Source organism: Chrysemys picta, chromosome 1, assembly GCF_011386835.1.
Source record: "Chrysemys picta bellii isolate R12L10 chromosome 1, ASM1138683v2, whole genome shotgun sequence".
Taxonomy (NCBI): domain Eukaryota; kingdom Metazoa; phylum Chordata; order Testudines; family Emydidae; genus Chrysemys; species Chrysemys picta.
The window spans coordinates 30,146,845-30,162,800 of record NC_088791.1 but is presented as its reverse complement, the minus strand read 5'-3'; the positions used below and the strand labels follow the sequence as shown (position 1 = coordinate 30,162,800).

General features: G+C 48.5%; 1 protein-coding gene across 5 annotated transcripts in view; it reads left to right on the top strand.

Annotated features, from left to right (window-relative positions):
* LRRK2 (leucine rich repeat kinase 2) overlaps positions 1-15,956 on the top strand; it is a 130,990-nt gene that overhangs the window by 49,373 nt on the left and 65,661 nt on the right. For all 5 annotated transcript variants that reach the window (XM_065554212.1, XM_065554216.1, XM_065554223.1 and 2 more), the window contains 2 exons: positions 5,766-5,890; positions 8,615-8,748. In XM_065554212.1, coding sequence (XP_065410284.1) covers positions 5,766-5,890; positions 8,615-8,748 — 259 coding nt within the window. The remainder of the gene's footprint in view (positions 1-5,765; positions 5,891-8,614; positions 8,749-15,956) is intronic.

Here is a 15,956-nt window from a genome sequence, read left to right as displayed (position 1 = left end):
TGACGGAGCAAGGTTAGACTGCCTAAAGATCCAATGGGCACGGACAAAGAAGCGCCGGTACTGTGGGGGCACGAAAACATAGGAGATACTCTCTGGGGAAGATTCCCTCAGTACAGATGTTGGCACCAGTACCTACCCCAGTGCACAGGCACTGACAGAACTCACTTCCGGATCCACATCGCCACCCCATCAGTGCAAGCCTCTCGGGACAGACAACCATCACCATCCGCGCTGCCAGATTTCCTGTGTGCAATGGATCTTTCAGTGTCCAATGCACCAGACTTGCTCCTACTCAGTACTGGGGCCTCAATGCAGAGTTCACCCAGGGCCCTGGACTTGCCAAAGTCTTCCTGTCTTGCCCTGCCCTTCTCATCATCAGAGTTAGAAAGTGAGCAAGAAGACATGGATTCTCACCACTCTTCCCACCTGCCATATGGGGCTTAGTTTCACTATGGGCATCCAACTTATTGTCCCCCTAATCCACAGCCTCCCTGGTTTGGTCAACTGTGGTACCAACCACCAGGCTCCTACCCATCACAATAGCCATACTAGGACCCTTGGGAGGCTCAGAGACAACAAGCCTCCCATGCCTGTAGTGTGGCACACCAGCAAATGAGGAGACACTCTTTCCTTCAGTCGCAGCTTCAAGGGCTTCTGAACCCCCTGAACAAACAAGGAGATAGTAGAGGCTGAGGTGGAGGAGGAAGTCACTCCTCAAGCCCAGTTATCGTCGTCATCACCAGATGAGATAGTGATGCCCCCTCCACCATTGATGGTTGATGATTTCAAATTATTCCAGGACTTGGCACAGGAGGTGGCTGAAGCCCCGCAAATACTGTTATAGGAGGTAACCAAGTCTCACCATAAGCTGATGGACAACATTCCTCCACCTCCTCCAGAGTGGCTCTCCCTATTAAGGAGGTACTCCTGGATCCCACCAAAGTCATATGGCAGAACTCTGCTTCAGTCTCACCAACATGCAAGCAGGTGGGCAAAAAGTATTACGTGCCAGCAAAGGACACAGAGTTTCTCTTTTCCCATCTGCCCCCTTATTTGATTATTGTGGATGCAATCAACTCTAAGGGCCACCAGCACCAGTTCAAATTCACTCCTTATGACCGGGACTGGAAATGCCTGGATCTGTTCGACAGGAAGGCATATTCCTCAGTCCCCTCCTGTTCTGCATAGCAAACTACCAAGCATTGTTGGCAAAATATGAATACCACAACTACACGGAACTCCATTCCTTTCTTGAGCAACTTCCTGATTCTCACAAGAAACAATTCAAGGCCATAGTCCATGAGGGCCAACTGATCAAACATCCCTCCAGTCCACATTAGATGCAGCTGACATGGCGGCACACTCGATTTCCACAGCCATTGTGATGAGACTGGCTTCATGACTTCATTTATCCAGCTTCCCTAAAGAAGTCCAAACTACAGTGGAGGACCTTATTTGAAGGGACAAAGTTATTTGCCAAGAAAACAGACACATCCTTTCACATGTTGAAGGATTCTAGGGCAACTCTTCGATCCCTCAGGATCTATACTCCTGCTTATGAAGGAAAGTACAGCCCTCAGCCACTGTTCAAGCCCCACTCATCACAGTACACAGAAATTTTATGAACCGCAGAGGAAGAAGTCTAGGTTCCCCAGGCAACAGCAGTCAGGTTCTCAACCAACTTCCTCTTAGCCCCCCACCTTGAAGTGGCAGTTTTGATGGGTTGATTGAGGTGCCCGTATAACATTTTCCTCAATATCTCCTCACAACCCCACCTATCCCTTCGGAGACCATCTAACTTTGTTCTGAAGCATCTAAGAATGGATAACCTCTGACAAATAGATGCTGGAAATATCCAAGATGGATATGCCATCCATTTCTCCTCCCTCCCCCATCCTAAACACCCTTCCCCGTCCCTCTTCAGGGACCCTTCTAACGAGAGTCTGCTACATCAGGAGGTAAGCCATCTCCTTAGTGTAGGAGCGATAGAGCCTGTGCCCATACATCTAAGAGGCAAAGGCTTCTATTCTTGCTACTTTCTAATACCAAAGAAAAAGGGAGGTTGGAGACCCATACTGGACCTCAGAGTAGTCAGATATATGAAGATTGTCACTCTATCAATTATTATTCCAGCATTAGAGAAAGAAGATTGATTTTCTGCCCTCAACCTCCAAGATGCGTACTTCCACATTTCCATCATACTGAGTCACAGATGTTACCATAGGTTCACGCAAGGTCAAGACGACTACCAGTGCAGAGTACTCCCTTTTGGCCTTTTGTTGGCCCCCAGGTTATTCTCCAAAGTCCTCTTGGTAGTGGCAGCTCACTTGCACTCTCAGGGAATCATGATTTATCCTTACCTCGATGACTGCCTTCTCAGTTCCTTTGCCAAAGCCCAGCGAATCACCCAGACAACACTGAATCTATACCAGAATCTGGGTCTACAAATAAACATTAACACTGGTACAAGACTAGAATTCATAGGAGCTGACCTCAACTCCATCCAGGCAAAGGTGTTCCTCCCACCACACTGATTCCTCAGCCTATCCACGCTGTTAGAGACAATACAATCCAACTCCCAAATTTTGGCCAGACACTGCCTCCACCTCCCGGGGCATTTGGCTGCAGGCACATCGGTCATAGCTCATGCCAGACTATGCATGAGATGCCTCCAAGCCTGGTTCAGTTTGGTTTACAGGCCAAACAGGGAGCATAAATACATTTTTTATTGATGCCAACAAGGTCAAGTAATCCTTGGACTGGTGGAAAGACCCAGTAAACGTATGTACGGGAATCCCATTTGTTCAGCCTCCCCCATTGTTACTCCTGACCACCAGTGCATCCCTCATATGGTGGGGTGCACATCTCAATGGTTTCATGGTGCAGGACAAATGGTTGCCATCTGAAACATGCCTTCACATCAACCTCCTCAAACTCAGAGAGGTCCAAAATTTGTGTGCTCACTTCCTCTCGTTGATCAAAGACACGCACACAAAAGTCATGACGGACAATGTGGCCTGCATGTATTACATAAACTGTCAGGGAGGTGCCTGATCACACTCCCTGTGTATGGAAGCGCTAAAGCTATGGGACTGGTGCATTTCCCACAATGTCGTATCATCAGCGGCCTATCTCCCAGGAATACACAACACGACAGTGGACAACGTCAGCCGCAAGTTCTCATGCTACCACAAATGGGAAATACATTTAGTGGTCCTACATGACATATTCCAGCAATGGGGGACACTGACAGTAGACCTGTTCGCTACTTACCAGAACAAGAAATGTCCTCAGCACTGCTCCAGAGCAGGGATTCGATGACACTCCATGAGGGATGCTCTCTTCTTCCCATGGGACAAGGGTCTTCTTTACACCTTTCCCCCATTCCCTCTAATTCTGAAAGTCCTGTTTGAAAGTGAAAAGAGAGAAAGCAATCATCATGTGGATTGCTCCACTTGGACCAGGCAGATGTGGTACCCTTACCTGTCACAGCGGACACTATGACCACTGATGACTCTTCCAATGACTCCATATCTGCTATTGCAGAATGAGGGATGCACTCTCCATCCCAACCTGCAGATTCTGCGACTCAAAGCCTGGCTCCTTCGTGGTGTTAGCACATAGAGACATCTTGCTCTGTACTGGAGGTGCTATTACACAGTAGGAAAGGACTGACTAGACCACCATTTGAAACCATGGCCACTTGATCATTAACTCACCTTTCAGTGAAGACAGCGTTCCTGATTGCCATTACCTCAGCAAGGGTAGGGGAGAATAGTGGCCCTGATGATGCATCCCCACACACCCCTTTCACTGTGTTCTTCCCTGGCAAAATCACTCTTCAACCACATCAAAAGTTCACTCTCAAGGTGACTTCCACTTTTCATATAAATCAGCTTATTCAACTTTCAACCTTTTATCCTAAACCTCATCAGGATAATAGGGAAGCCATCCTCCATAGGCTCGATGTGAGGAGAGCCATGGCCTTCTATTTGGACAGAACAAGAGTGTTCAGAAAATCTCAGAGACTCTTCCTCTCCATTGCAGATAGGTCAAAAGGTACCGCAATTTCAGCTCAAAGATTCTCCAAATGGGTCTTGAACTGTATCAAGCTCTGTTACCAGATACATAATGTAGCACCCCCATCTTCAATACACACACATGCTACGAGGTCAGTCTCCTCCTCCATTGCCTTCTCCAAGGATGTCCCTATATCAGAAATCTGCAGCGCAGCTACCTGGGCATCTGCACACACCTTTGCAGAACATTATGCCATCCTGGGAAACTTGGCTGCAGATGCCAGCTTTGGTGCCACGGTGATATCATCTGTAACAGACTCAACTCTGAAGACCCAGCCTCCAGTGGTGGGAGTCACCTACAGTGGAGCACCCATAGGGACACCTACTCAAAGAAGAAGTTACTCACCTTGTGCAGTAACTATCGTTCTTTGAGATGTATCTCTGTGGGTGCTCCACGACCCACCCTCCTCCCCTCTACTTCAGAGTCCTTGTCATTGACTCTGCGGTAAAGAAGGAACTGAGGAGGGTTCACCCGCGCACGCTGGCCAGCCTCATGGCAGGCAAGGAGCAGCACATGCGCCGGGTGAATGGACACTGCTACCAAAGATCTCTGATCAGCAGTACAGGGACACAGACACATCTTGAGGAACCATTGTTACTGCATTACTGCAGAAGGTGAGTAACTTCCTCATCTTGCTGATCAAGTATTACCTCTTATTTCCTTATCACATGAATGTTAATGTGCTGCACAACCATATTTACATATGAAAGTAGTCATCTGCAATTGCCTTAAGTCCTTTTAATTGGAAAGAAAGTGCATTTTTATTTACCTAATTCAGTGGTCCCCAAACTTCTTCAATCGTGCCCCCCACCTGGTCTGCACCACCCCAGGAACTGTTGTCGGGAGCAGGGCCAGAACTGCTGTCAGGAACTGGGGGGCCAGAAGGCCAGGGGCAGAGTGGGGCTGGGTTGTGTACCCTCCCTGCCCCCAACGAGCCCCGCTGCCCCCAAAAAATAGTTCCCCCATCCCCATCTAGGGGGGCATGCCCCACAGTTTAGGGACCACTAACCTAATTGTGTAATAGAAACATTTTAAAGGAAATATTGCTATGAAAGAGTGACATTTAGAAAACCCAAAGGACAGCAGCCTTAGCATGTGTTTAGGTGCTATTTTTTACCACTTTAATGAAAAAATATTAAAATAAAGGAGAATGCCCTCAAAAGCTAATTAGAGGCTTTGTTGCTACCCATTTTGGAATGCCAATAAACTGAGCTAGGGTTTGGTTTTTTTTTAATCTTAATAAATGCAGTTTTGATAGATCAAAAGCTGACATGACAGATTGCAGAAATGAACAGAAACAAGCTTCTGTCACTTCATGAACAGTTTATGGAAATTATGGAGCAAACGGAGGGAGTGAGATCACATGTCCTTTCTTGCATTTAGAGCAGAGTCTTAAAGTGGTACATATGAAATGTACACTTCACAGTAACATGCTCTGTTATTAGTCTGCACTGCATAGAAAACTTTTGAATGTTTCAGGATTGAAATCATTATATTTAGTATTATAATCGAGATTAAAAGCATGGAAATACTGTACAAGAAAACTACACTAGCTGAATTTGCTTGCTAGTTAAAACTGAGAAGATTACAGTGTGCAGACTCACATATTGCTGTTTACCAAACTAAAACTAATGCATTTCTAAATTGTATGTTTATTAATTCTGTAAATGCATATTTACTCTTAGTTTCCCCCATCTGGACATAGTGATAGCAGTTGCATCAGAAGTCCTAAAGGCCATGAGGAAACATGAAAAGGTGCCATCTGTACAGCTGGAGGCTCTTCGAGTCATTTTACCTTTCATGATCCCTGGTAAGTCATCCAAGGAAAATAGTTGACATTATATATCAAATAGGAGAATATAAATAAGAAGGCTGTTTTCTGATTTTTCTTAAAATAGTTAACCATCCATCCTGTAGTGGAACTTCGTAGGAGTAATTTTTACTTAAAGCTCTATAATTAAAGGAGAACTTTTATGATTGAAAAGGGTAGAAACATAGTTAAAGGTGGAAGAAAAAGCTTGGCAAACATTGAACATATTGGGCCAAATTAATCACTGCTGAAACTCTATTGACTTCTCCAATGATGGACTTACACCAGTGATGAATTTGGTCCATTGCTGCTTCCCTTGATACTACTTATAGATTTAGGGACTATGGATCCATTGCTGTGACTTTATACCTTAATTATTGGATGTTCCATTAGTGATAGACAAAAAATAACAAACTTTATTTCAAATTGGATATACTAGCAGAAGGTATTGCTTCAGTTCATTGTCATATAGAACAGTAACTGGCTCTCACAAACCAAGCAGTGGGGGCAGTGACTTCAAGATTAGAAACGTATTAGCTCTTGTCTACAGCAAATAGTTGTGAGGCCAAACTAGATGATTTAGGAAATCCATTCCAAAGAAACATCTTATAGGCAATCTGCAAGGGGGGAAAAATGTGTGTTCCCTTTGTTCTTTATTGTGTAGAAACAGAAGGCTTGGACAAGGTTAGAAAAGATTCTTGTTTTGTTACCTTAGCATTTTTTTAAATCAAGAATATTAAGTCTTGTCGTCTTTGTTTTTGCTGACAGTCTCATTAGAATACTAAAGATCTGGAGTAAGAGCTTTCTCAGTCTTAACTGGAGAGATGGGGAATCTTTTTGAAGACAGCATTTCTTGCAAGTGTTTGTCAGGACTTTTGGTTAAATGAATATTGACAAAAACAAACCATTTTAAACAGTTTGATTAAAATGGAGGTTTCTCTTACAAGCTCAGATTTTAGTTTCTTGTCCCTTGTAATATAATTGTATTATTTTTCCATTCATTCAATGAGTCCTTGAGCAAAAACAGGAGATTTAAGACTTGATAGTCAACTTTAACAAGCAAGCAGGAGAAATTCTCCTTTTTTTGCTAAAATCTTGTGAGCCTTTGTCCGTCATAATGAAGCCAAAAAAGAGACAAGTTTTTTTTCCTTTGACTGTCGCCCTAGTTGGCGTTTGAAGGTTAATACGTGAAGAAAGTTAGTCTTTTATAGAAAAAATAATCAGTACATTCTTGAATCCTAAAGAGTCTTTTACATGATCTCTAGTTACTTTCTGTAGTGCCACTTTGCGGTGAGTGCTGATTACTACAAAAATGTTAAAAGAGCAGAACATGGTCCTGTTAGTTTGTGTGCACAATTTCCATTGATGTTATCTGTGGATATAATTTGGTTTCTAATCTGCTGCCAACAGAAAGATCTAGTAGTCAAAAATTCCTTTTAAGTGTTTTCCTTCCAAGAAAATCCTAAAGGCATTTAAAGTAAGTAGTATGGACACTAAGAAACAGAGAGCTCCATTAAGTAATTAATTTCTTGCTAGATTTTGAACTGAAAGTGAAAAACAAAAGCTGAATTTTTCATTTCTCTTGAATCTGCTATTGACTGGAGCCCTACATGGTTCTCTGTATGATTAGACTTCATCCCCACTCATAGAAAAATACGTGATCTCTCTGTATCCCATCTGATTTTACTAGGTTTGAGGTTAATTGGGATTCAGCTTATGAATGATTAACATATTGTACAAGTTCACATGCAAAATCCCCCCATTTTGCTGCAACCAAAATTCTTTGGAGTGAGTATTTGTTTCATAATAATCTCAACATGGGAAAATTGAGTTTTAACTCACTCCATGGGCTCTTGGTAACTCTGGTCTGTGACATTACAGAAGCGTGAAAACCGTGGGAAACTAGAATTAGGCTGTCATGGGGTGCACTCACTATTGGTGGCACCTCTTCCTGGAGATTAGCTCTGGCTAGGTGTTGCACCCTCCACCGGCAGTGTCTCTCCCATCATCCGCTTGACCTGCAGACCCCTCTCACTCCAAGAACTGCAGCCTCCTCTTCATGATTCAGCCCTCTGGCCTGGTCACCATATATGTCCCCCCTCTTCCACGGTGTCAAAGTCCCTGTTGACAAATGGGCTTAGGCAGTCTTCCTACTCACTGCCCTACCAATGCCACTTCAGCAGCTGGTAGAGGGACACAGGCCCACCCTCTACTCTGGGTCTTGGCTCAGAAGCCCTCTCATCAGCAGCCAAAGTTTGACCTACCCCATACCTCTCTGCTCCTCTCCCTGAGCCTTGCCTACCTCTCTACTCTTCCCCTTCTCTGGGCTTTCCAAGCTATGCTCCGCCCTCCCAGGGAGTAACTGTAGGCTTCTTGCCTCTAGTCCCAGATACACTTCCCTTCTCCCAGGGGGTGACTGCAGACTACTTCCTTACAGCTCTCTTCTGCTCTTACGGCTTCTGGTTTTTATTCAGGCACCCCCTGTTCCTGTCCAGCTGAGCCTCATTTAATCAATCCCTGCTCCATGGCTTCTCCTCCAGGTGCAGACAGTAGGTTAATTGGGCCTAATTTACCCTCTCAGGGTCAGTGTGGAGAGTACACCCCATCCCACAGGTCTCATGAGTTATTTGTAAATAACTTTGCATCGGTTTGATTGCAGTACTGATTTTACAAAGAAAATGTGAAATTTGTTTCCCTGAAGAAGTGTTTTTCTGTGTTTTACAGGTGCCATGAAAGAACTGCAAAATGGTTCTTCAGGAACAGTGGGAGATGCTGACTTGATGCTTACCTTAAAAGTAATTAAAAACCAGTGTTTGTTGGAGGGGACTCACACACTAGTGCTTGATGCTTTGAACAGGGTATGGTTAAAATCTTTCTCCTAATAAATTTGCTTGGTATTTTACAGTTGCAATTAATGACTTATTTATAACTTTGAATGCAATGAAATCATTTTCCGATTGATTTGATAAACTTTACCTTAGATGATCTTTCATACATGTGTTCATCCGCATTATTTGTTTTTTCTTACTCTAATTTATTCTGGAATATGCCAGAGAAGTTCATCTTTGATGCAATAATGCTAGTGGATATTTATTAGAAAACTTAATTTTTCTTAGACATTCAATTCATTTGCAGTTGTTTATGATAATATTTTATGTTAGACGGTTTTGCACACAAATAATGAATATCCTGCATAAGCTAGAAGTTACTGTATTTTGCACAGAAAAACCTGCAACTGTTCTCTTAATGTGATTTTACCTAAAACTGATAAATATGAATACACATTTCTTGGATTCCAATAGAACAGTGTTTCTCAAGCTATTCCATACCAAACAGAACTGCCTGGGACTGCTTGACCCTGTAGCCATTGGGAAGAGCAGGATAGTTGCAACCTCATGAGAAGAAACTTGGAGAGCAAGAGGCACCTGCAAGCAGGTCCCAGCAGGATAGGGAGACAGAAAACAAAATGCTGGGCTGCTGGCTGCAGCAAAAGTGCAGTTCTATGGCAAAAATGCTGAATTCTATGGTACATTGGAAAAATGCCAAATCCCACGGCCCATCGAATCCACATGGCCGTGATTGAGATGAATGAGGCAGTTCACACACCTCTGAGAGCAGTTTCTCTCAACATTTTCGGGTTGGCAACTCCCTAGTGAAGTCAAAATTTTTATAAACCCCTTACATTTATTATAAAAGTAGTCACAGTAAACAATGTATCAATGCTAGCAATGATAAAACTATGTAATTGTCTGTGTTTCAAGGGGTTGAATGAGAATACTTGACCTTGAAGGGTAAGGGTATGCAGGGAGTAGGAAGTGAGATTTTCTTTCCTTTGAACTAATAAAATTTTCAATACCTTGTGATCCCTCCTTGTGACGCTCTGTACCTCGGGGAAATGCTCTAAACCCACATGTTCATCTTTATGAAATGATTGTATGACATCCAATGCAAAGTTTGTCATCTTGAGTGTCTTCGGAAGGCTCAGAATGCAGTAAGCATGGTTGTTATAGTGATGTTATAGTAATTGTTACAGTAATATTATAGGTTATAATTTCATGTATATAGTTATGAGGCTGAAAATGTATCCTCATGGCTTAAAGCAAGCCCATGCAAAAACTCTCCAAGAACAGAGAGGCAGTTCACACCTTGTCAGGGCATGGTTGGGACAAACCCAGCCCAGCCTCACAGGAACAATGGACACTGTCTTATACAGCAACAAAAGAATCTGTTAGACCTTCGAGGGAGTCACCCCCTTCCTTTGGGCAGTTTGGGACTGCAATGAGGTAATGCACACCTGACTCTGAAGGGGCGGGGGGCAAAGCCAAGAGGAAAGAAAGGACATGATAAAAGGGAGACACATTTTGCCATGCTCTCTTCCACCTACATCTACAGACACCACCACCACCAAGCGACTGAACCACTGAGCAAAGGAGAGAGCCTGGCTGAAGAGCCAGCCTGTGGTGAGTTTGTAAGGACACTGAAAGTGTTAAGATCAGCCTAGAATGCGTTTTGCTTTTATTTCATTTGACCAAATCTGACTTGTTATGCTTTGACTTATAATCATTTAAATCTACCTTTATAGCTAATAAATCTGTTTATTCTACCTGAAGCAGTGCATTTGGTTTGCAGTGTGTGAGAGACTCCCCTTGGGAGAACAAGCCTGGTACATGTCAATTTAAAAAAGAAATTGATGAACTTATGTAAGCTTGCAACATCCAGCAAGCATAACTGGACACTGGAAGATGGAGTTCCCAGGGTCTGGCTGGGACCAGAGATATTGGCTAGGGTCATTCACTTGCAAGTAGCTGGGAGCAGCTTACATTCCTGGGCTGTTCACGCACAGCCTCTGGCGAGGGGGTTCGTCTTCGAGTGGTTGCTCATGTGTATTCCACGTGTTCGCCATGTGCTCTGGTGCTGGAAGTTTTTCCCCTAACAGTACCTGTGGGGGGGAGCGCCCCAGCGACCCCTGGAGTGGTGCCTCCACAGCACAGTATAAGGGGAGCTGTGCACGCCCCCCACCCTCATTTCCTTCTTGTCGCCAGCGAAAGTGCATCGGAACTACTCTGCTCCAGCTTTGCTGTAGCTCGTCCCCAGAACTGCTTGTTCGTTCAGTGTTAGTACCTGTAGTTAGTTAGCTGTTCAGTTAGTTAGAGCGCCCGGACCGGGGCATGCCCCGCGTCTCGGTTTTAAATCGTGTGACACTTGTAGGTGATCTATGCCAAAGAGTGACCCGCACGCAGACGGTTTACGCTGCTTGGGAGAGACCCTTATCAGCGATCGTTGCAAGATTTGCAAGTTGTTCAAATCTCGGACTAAGAGAGAAAGACACATCAGACTCCAGACCATTCTGATAGAGTTGGCGCAGACCCCGACTCCGGCGCACCGCTCCGAGTCGGCGCTGGGCACCGCGGGGTCGGTGTGCGGCGACCTTCCGGCGCCTTCGACCAATCGGCACCGCTTCCCATCTACAGGGCACAAGAAGGCAACAAGGACGCCTTCTTCGCAGCGGCACTGAGGAAAACCCGGGGCAGAGGCTAGACCCATGTCGGGCAGCCCTTGATCCCCCTCTAGCCTCCAACTCACATAGAGCGGTGCAGCCCGGCAACTTCGGACCAGACCTGTCCAGATGCCCTCAACGCCGGAGGCCCTGCAGGCGGCCCGGAGTGTCAAGTCCATACCAGTATCAGGAGCGCCGCCAAGGCCGGCCCCACGCTCCAGGGTGCCCCCAGCTCGGTACCGGTCTTAGTCCAGGGAACGTTCCCGACGCCGTTCGCCGCCTAGCGACCATTCAAGGCTAAGTCCACGTGGATCGCCCTCTACTCCCACCAGACTATCTGGTTTGGTGCCATCTGACTGAGACTCTCAGCACCACTCCATTTCAAGGAGTGAGTACCGACGGGACCAAGGCAGACGTTGCCGAAGGTCCTCATCTCAGAGGGGTTACCGCAGCTGGCCATGGCACAGACGTCAACGCCATTCCCGCTCAGAATCCCGCTCCAAGACCGCACCAGGGCATCGCCTCCGCAGCCCCGGGCATCAATCGCCAGCTTGTCGCCTCCGCGGGTCTGCCCGTCAGAGCCGATCGCAGAGCAGCTGCTACTGACGGTACCGATCCTCCACGTCGAGATCACGGTCCTATGGTCGGCGTCGCTCCTGGCACCGCCGCTTCTCCCGGTCCCGGGAGAGCAGCAGGTCATTCGTCAGCCAGCCTCTGTTCGCAATCGTTCTTCCATGGCCAGGCCAGCCAGGCCAAACAACCAGGCCCGCCAGTGCCGCAGCAAGTGCAGTGACACCGGGCCCCGTGGCTGGCCCAGTGGTACCAGTGGGCACTGTGGCCCCGACGTAGCCCCAGTCGGGGCTCGCTCGATAGCTGGAGTCTCAGAGGCACCATCGGTCTCCCTCTCCAAGGGAAGGGGTCGGTGGGACGTACATCCTCGGTACCGTGCCCGGAGACCGACCAAGTGGTAGACCCTCCAGTGCGGGCAGATACCCAGAGTATCGTACCGGCCTCCTCACCCTCCCCAGATAAGGCGATAACGGTCCCGACCCCTCCATCCTGCAGGAGGACTTTAGAGACACCAGGAGCTTTTAAAAAGGTTAATGTCAAACCTCCATCTCCAAGCAGGAGAGATCGAGGAACCCTTTGATTCCCTGTTCAATGTGCTGTCCTCTTTGGCACTGGGCAGGGTAGTTTTTTTACCACTCTGCGAAGGGGGTGGCAAAAATTTCAATGCCTTGTGGCAAACACCGGCCTCGTTGGCCCCCATCTATAAGAGAGCGGAACGTAAGTACTTTGTACCTGCCAGGGGACACGAATACCTATACGCCCAACTCCCTGGTGGTTGAGTCGGTCAACCACAGGGAACAGCAGGGTCAGCCAGTCCCTACCCCGAAAAATAAAGGTTCACAGAGGCTGGACTCTTTCGGAAGAAAATGTATTCGTCCTCGAGCTTTCAGTTGCAAGTGGCAAATCACCAGGCGCTCCTGGGCAGGTATGAATTCAATCTGTGGGGCTCCCTGTCCAAGTTGGAGGACTCCCTCCAGGAACGCGATAGGAAAGAGTTCAAGGCACTGGTGGAGGAGAGTACAGGACAACCCTGCAAGCGGGGTTGGATGCGGCGAACACGGGTGCGCAGTCTAGGTCCTCCGCGGTGTCCATAAGAAGGGCGTCGTGGCTCCTGCTCTCCAGGCTGGCCAGTGAGGTGCAGGCGGCCATGCAGGATCTCCCGTTTGACGGGATACAAGGCTGCATGGCATGAAAGACTCCCGCACGACCCTCCAGGCTCTGGGCCTCTATGTCCTGGCTCCGGCAAAACCTAAGTTCAAGCCGCAGCAGACTCCGCCCAGGCTGCCCTCCCGAAGTATGAGGCTGCCCATAAGAAGCAATGGGACTATAGGAGACGCCCTCAAAGCCAGTCTCGGCCTGCTCCCCAGCCTGGGTCCCGCCAGGGTAAGCAGGTGGGGAAAAGGCGCTTTTGACAGGACGCTTGGGAGCAACCCACCAGTCCTCATCAGGGATCCACCCCAATAACTGTCCCTTTCTCCAACAGGTTGTGTGCTTTCCTCCCAGAATGGTCATGGCTAACCTTGGACCGATGGGTTCTCAACACCATCTCCCGGGGTTACACCCTCCAGTTTACTTCCTCCCCGCCCAACCACCCCCTGCTGCCGTTCCTCTTGGGGGATCCCTCACACGAAGCTCTGCTCGAGCAGGAGGTGGGGCAGCTCCTGGAACTAGGAGCAATAGAGGCGGTGCCCGAGAAGTTCATGGGCAAGGGATATTACTCCCAATATTTCCTTACCTCGAAGGCCAAAGGGGGGCTCAGGCCCATCCTGGACCTGCGAGGGCTGAATCAATACATGGTGAAACTAAGATTCCGTGTGGTTTCCCTTGCCTCCATCAGGGTCCTCACAAGCAACACGGCCTCAATGTTCTATATCAACAGGTGAGGCGAGGCCCGATCCTCAGCCTCTGCCACAAAGCCCTCAGGCTTTGGGACTTCTGTATAGCCCACGACATCTGCCTGAAGGCCTTCCACCTGCTGGGTGCCTGGAACACGAGGGCAGATCACTCAAGCAGGGACTTTTCCTCACAACCAAGTGGTCCCTCCACCCGGACATGGCCCTCCGGCTCTTCCGAAGTTGGGGAACTCCCCAGGTGGATCTATTCATGACCCGGCAGGACCGGTGATGCCCCCAGTTCTGCTCCAGAGGGCACCTGGAGAGGGGCGCTATCTCCAATGCCTTTGTCCTGTCCTAGTCAGGCCGGCTTCTCTACGCCTTTTCTCCGTTCCCTCTAATCAGCAGGGTCCTGGAGAAGCTAAAGATGAACAAGGCCCGCATCCTCCTCATTGCCCCAGCATGGCCCAGGCAGCATTGGTACGGGCCCCTAACGGGCCTGGCGGTAGCTCCGCAGTGACCATTGCCGCTCCGCCGGGATCTGCTCTCTCAGGACCAGGGCCGCCTCCTCCATCCCAACCTAGCTGCTCTTCACCTCACGGCGTGGCTGCTCAGTGGCTAGGCATTGAGGAAAGGACATGCTTGGAACAGGTTCAGCGTGTCCTCCTCGAAAGTAGACGGCCCTCCACTCGCCGCTCTTATTTGGCGAAGTGGTCCCAGTTTTCTAGGTGGGTGGCGGACCAAGGTGTTTCCCCTGTAGCCACCCCGATCCAGCTTATTCTGGTTTACCTCCTCCACCTGAAGGCCCAGGGCCCTGCCCCCTCGTCAGACAGGGTGTACCAAGCAGCCATATCGGCCTTCTGTCCGCTGGTGCAAGGGCACACGGTATTTTCCCATGCTATGACTGGCCGGTTCCTTAAGGGTTTGGACCGTCTTAAGGGTTTTTCCTACATTCTAGACCTCCAGTTCCGCAGTGGGACCTGAACCTGGTGTTGACCCATCTCACGGGGCCCTCGTTTCAGCCGCTAGCTGCGTGCTCCTGGTCCCACCTCTCGTGGAAGGTGGCCTTCCTGGTCGCGATCACGTCGGCCAGGAGCCCCCATGCACGGTGTTTCATAAGGACAAGGTCCAGCTCTGCTCGCATCCTGCGTTCCTCCTGAAGGCCGTCTCTGCCTATCACATGGGTCAGGACCTTTTTCTGCCGGTCCTCTGCCCCAAACCGCACGCGTCCAGTGAGAAGTGCCGCCTCCTCGCTCGACATGCGGAGGGCTCTGGCATTCTACCTCGAGCAGCCTAAGCCATTCAGGAAGTCCTCGCAACTGTTCGTTGCCTCGGCTGAGCGCATGAGGGGTCGGTCGATCTCCACTCAGCACCTCTCCAACTGGATCACTTCATGCATTCGTACCTGTTCTGCTCTGGCGGGTATTCCCCTGCCACGATTGTGAAGGTGCACTCGATTCGGGCACAGGCCTTGTCGGCTGCCTTCTTGACCCATGTCCCTGTCCAAGACATTTGCAGGGCCGCCACTTGGACTTCGGTTCACACGTTCACCTCGCACTATGTGATCGTCTCCCAAACCAGGGATGACGGCGGGTTCGGCAGGGCTGTACTCTGTCCCGAGAACTTGTGAACTCCTACCCACCTCCAACAGATATAGCTTGGAATCACCTATTGTGGAATACACATGAGCAATCACTCGAAGAAGAAAAGGCAGTTATCTTTTCCGTAACTGGTGTTCTTCGAGATGTTACTCATGTCTATTCCACAGCCCACCCTCCTTCCCCTCTGTTGGAGTTGTCTGGCAAGAAGAAACTGAGGGTGGGGGGAGTGCGCAGCACCCCTTATACCGTGCCATGGAGGCACCACTCCAGGGGTCGCTGGGGCGCTTCCCCCCCCCCACCCCCCCGGGTACTGCTAGGGGAAAAACTTCCGGCACCGGTGCACGTGGCGAGCACGCACACCTATTGTGGAATAGACATGAGCAACACACCTTTTCAGTAACTGGCGTTCTTCGAGATAACTGCCTTTTCTCACAGCAGAGCAGGGTAAGGCTTCCTCCCAGAGGTCAAGGATTGGAATGGCCTAGAAGATCACTGGTCCAGATAACACCAGGAGGGGATGTCACAGTGGCACAGGGAGCAAAGGTGTATGTATTGTGATAGATATT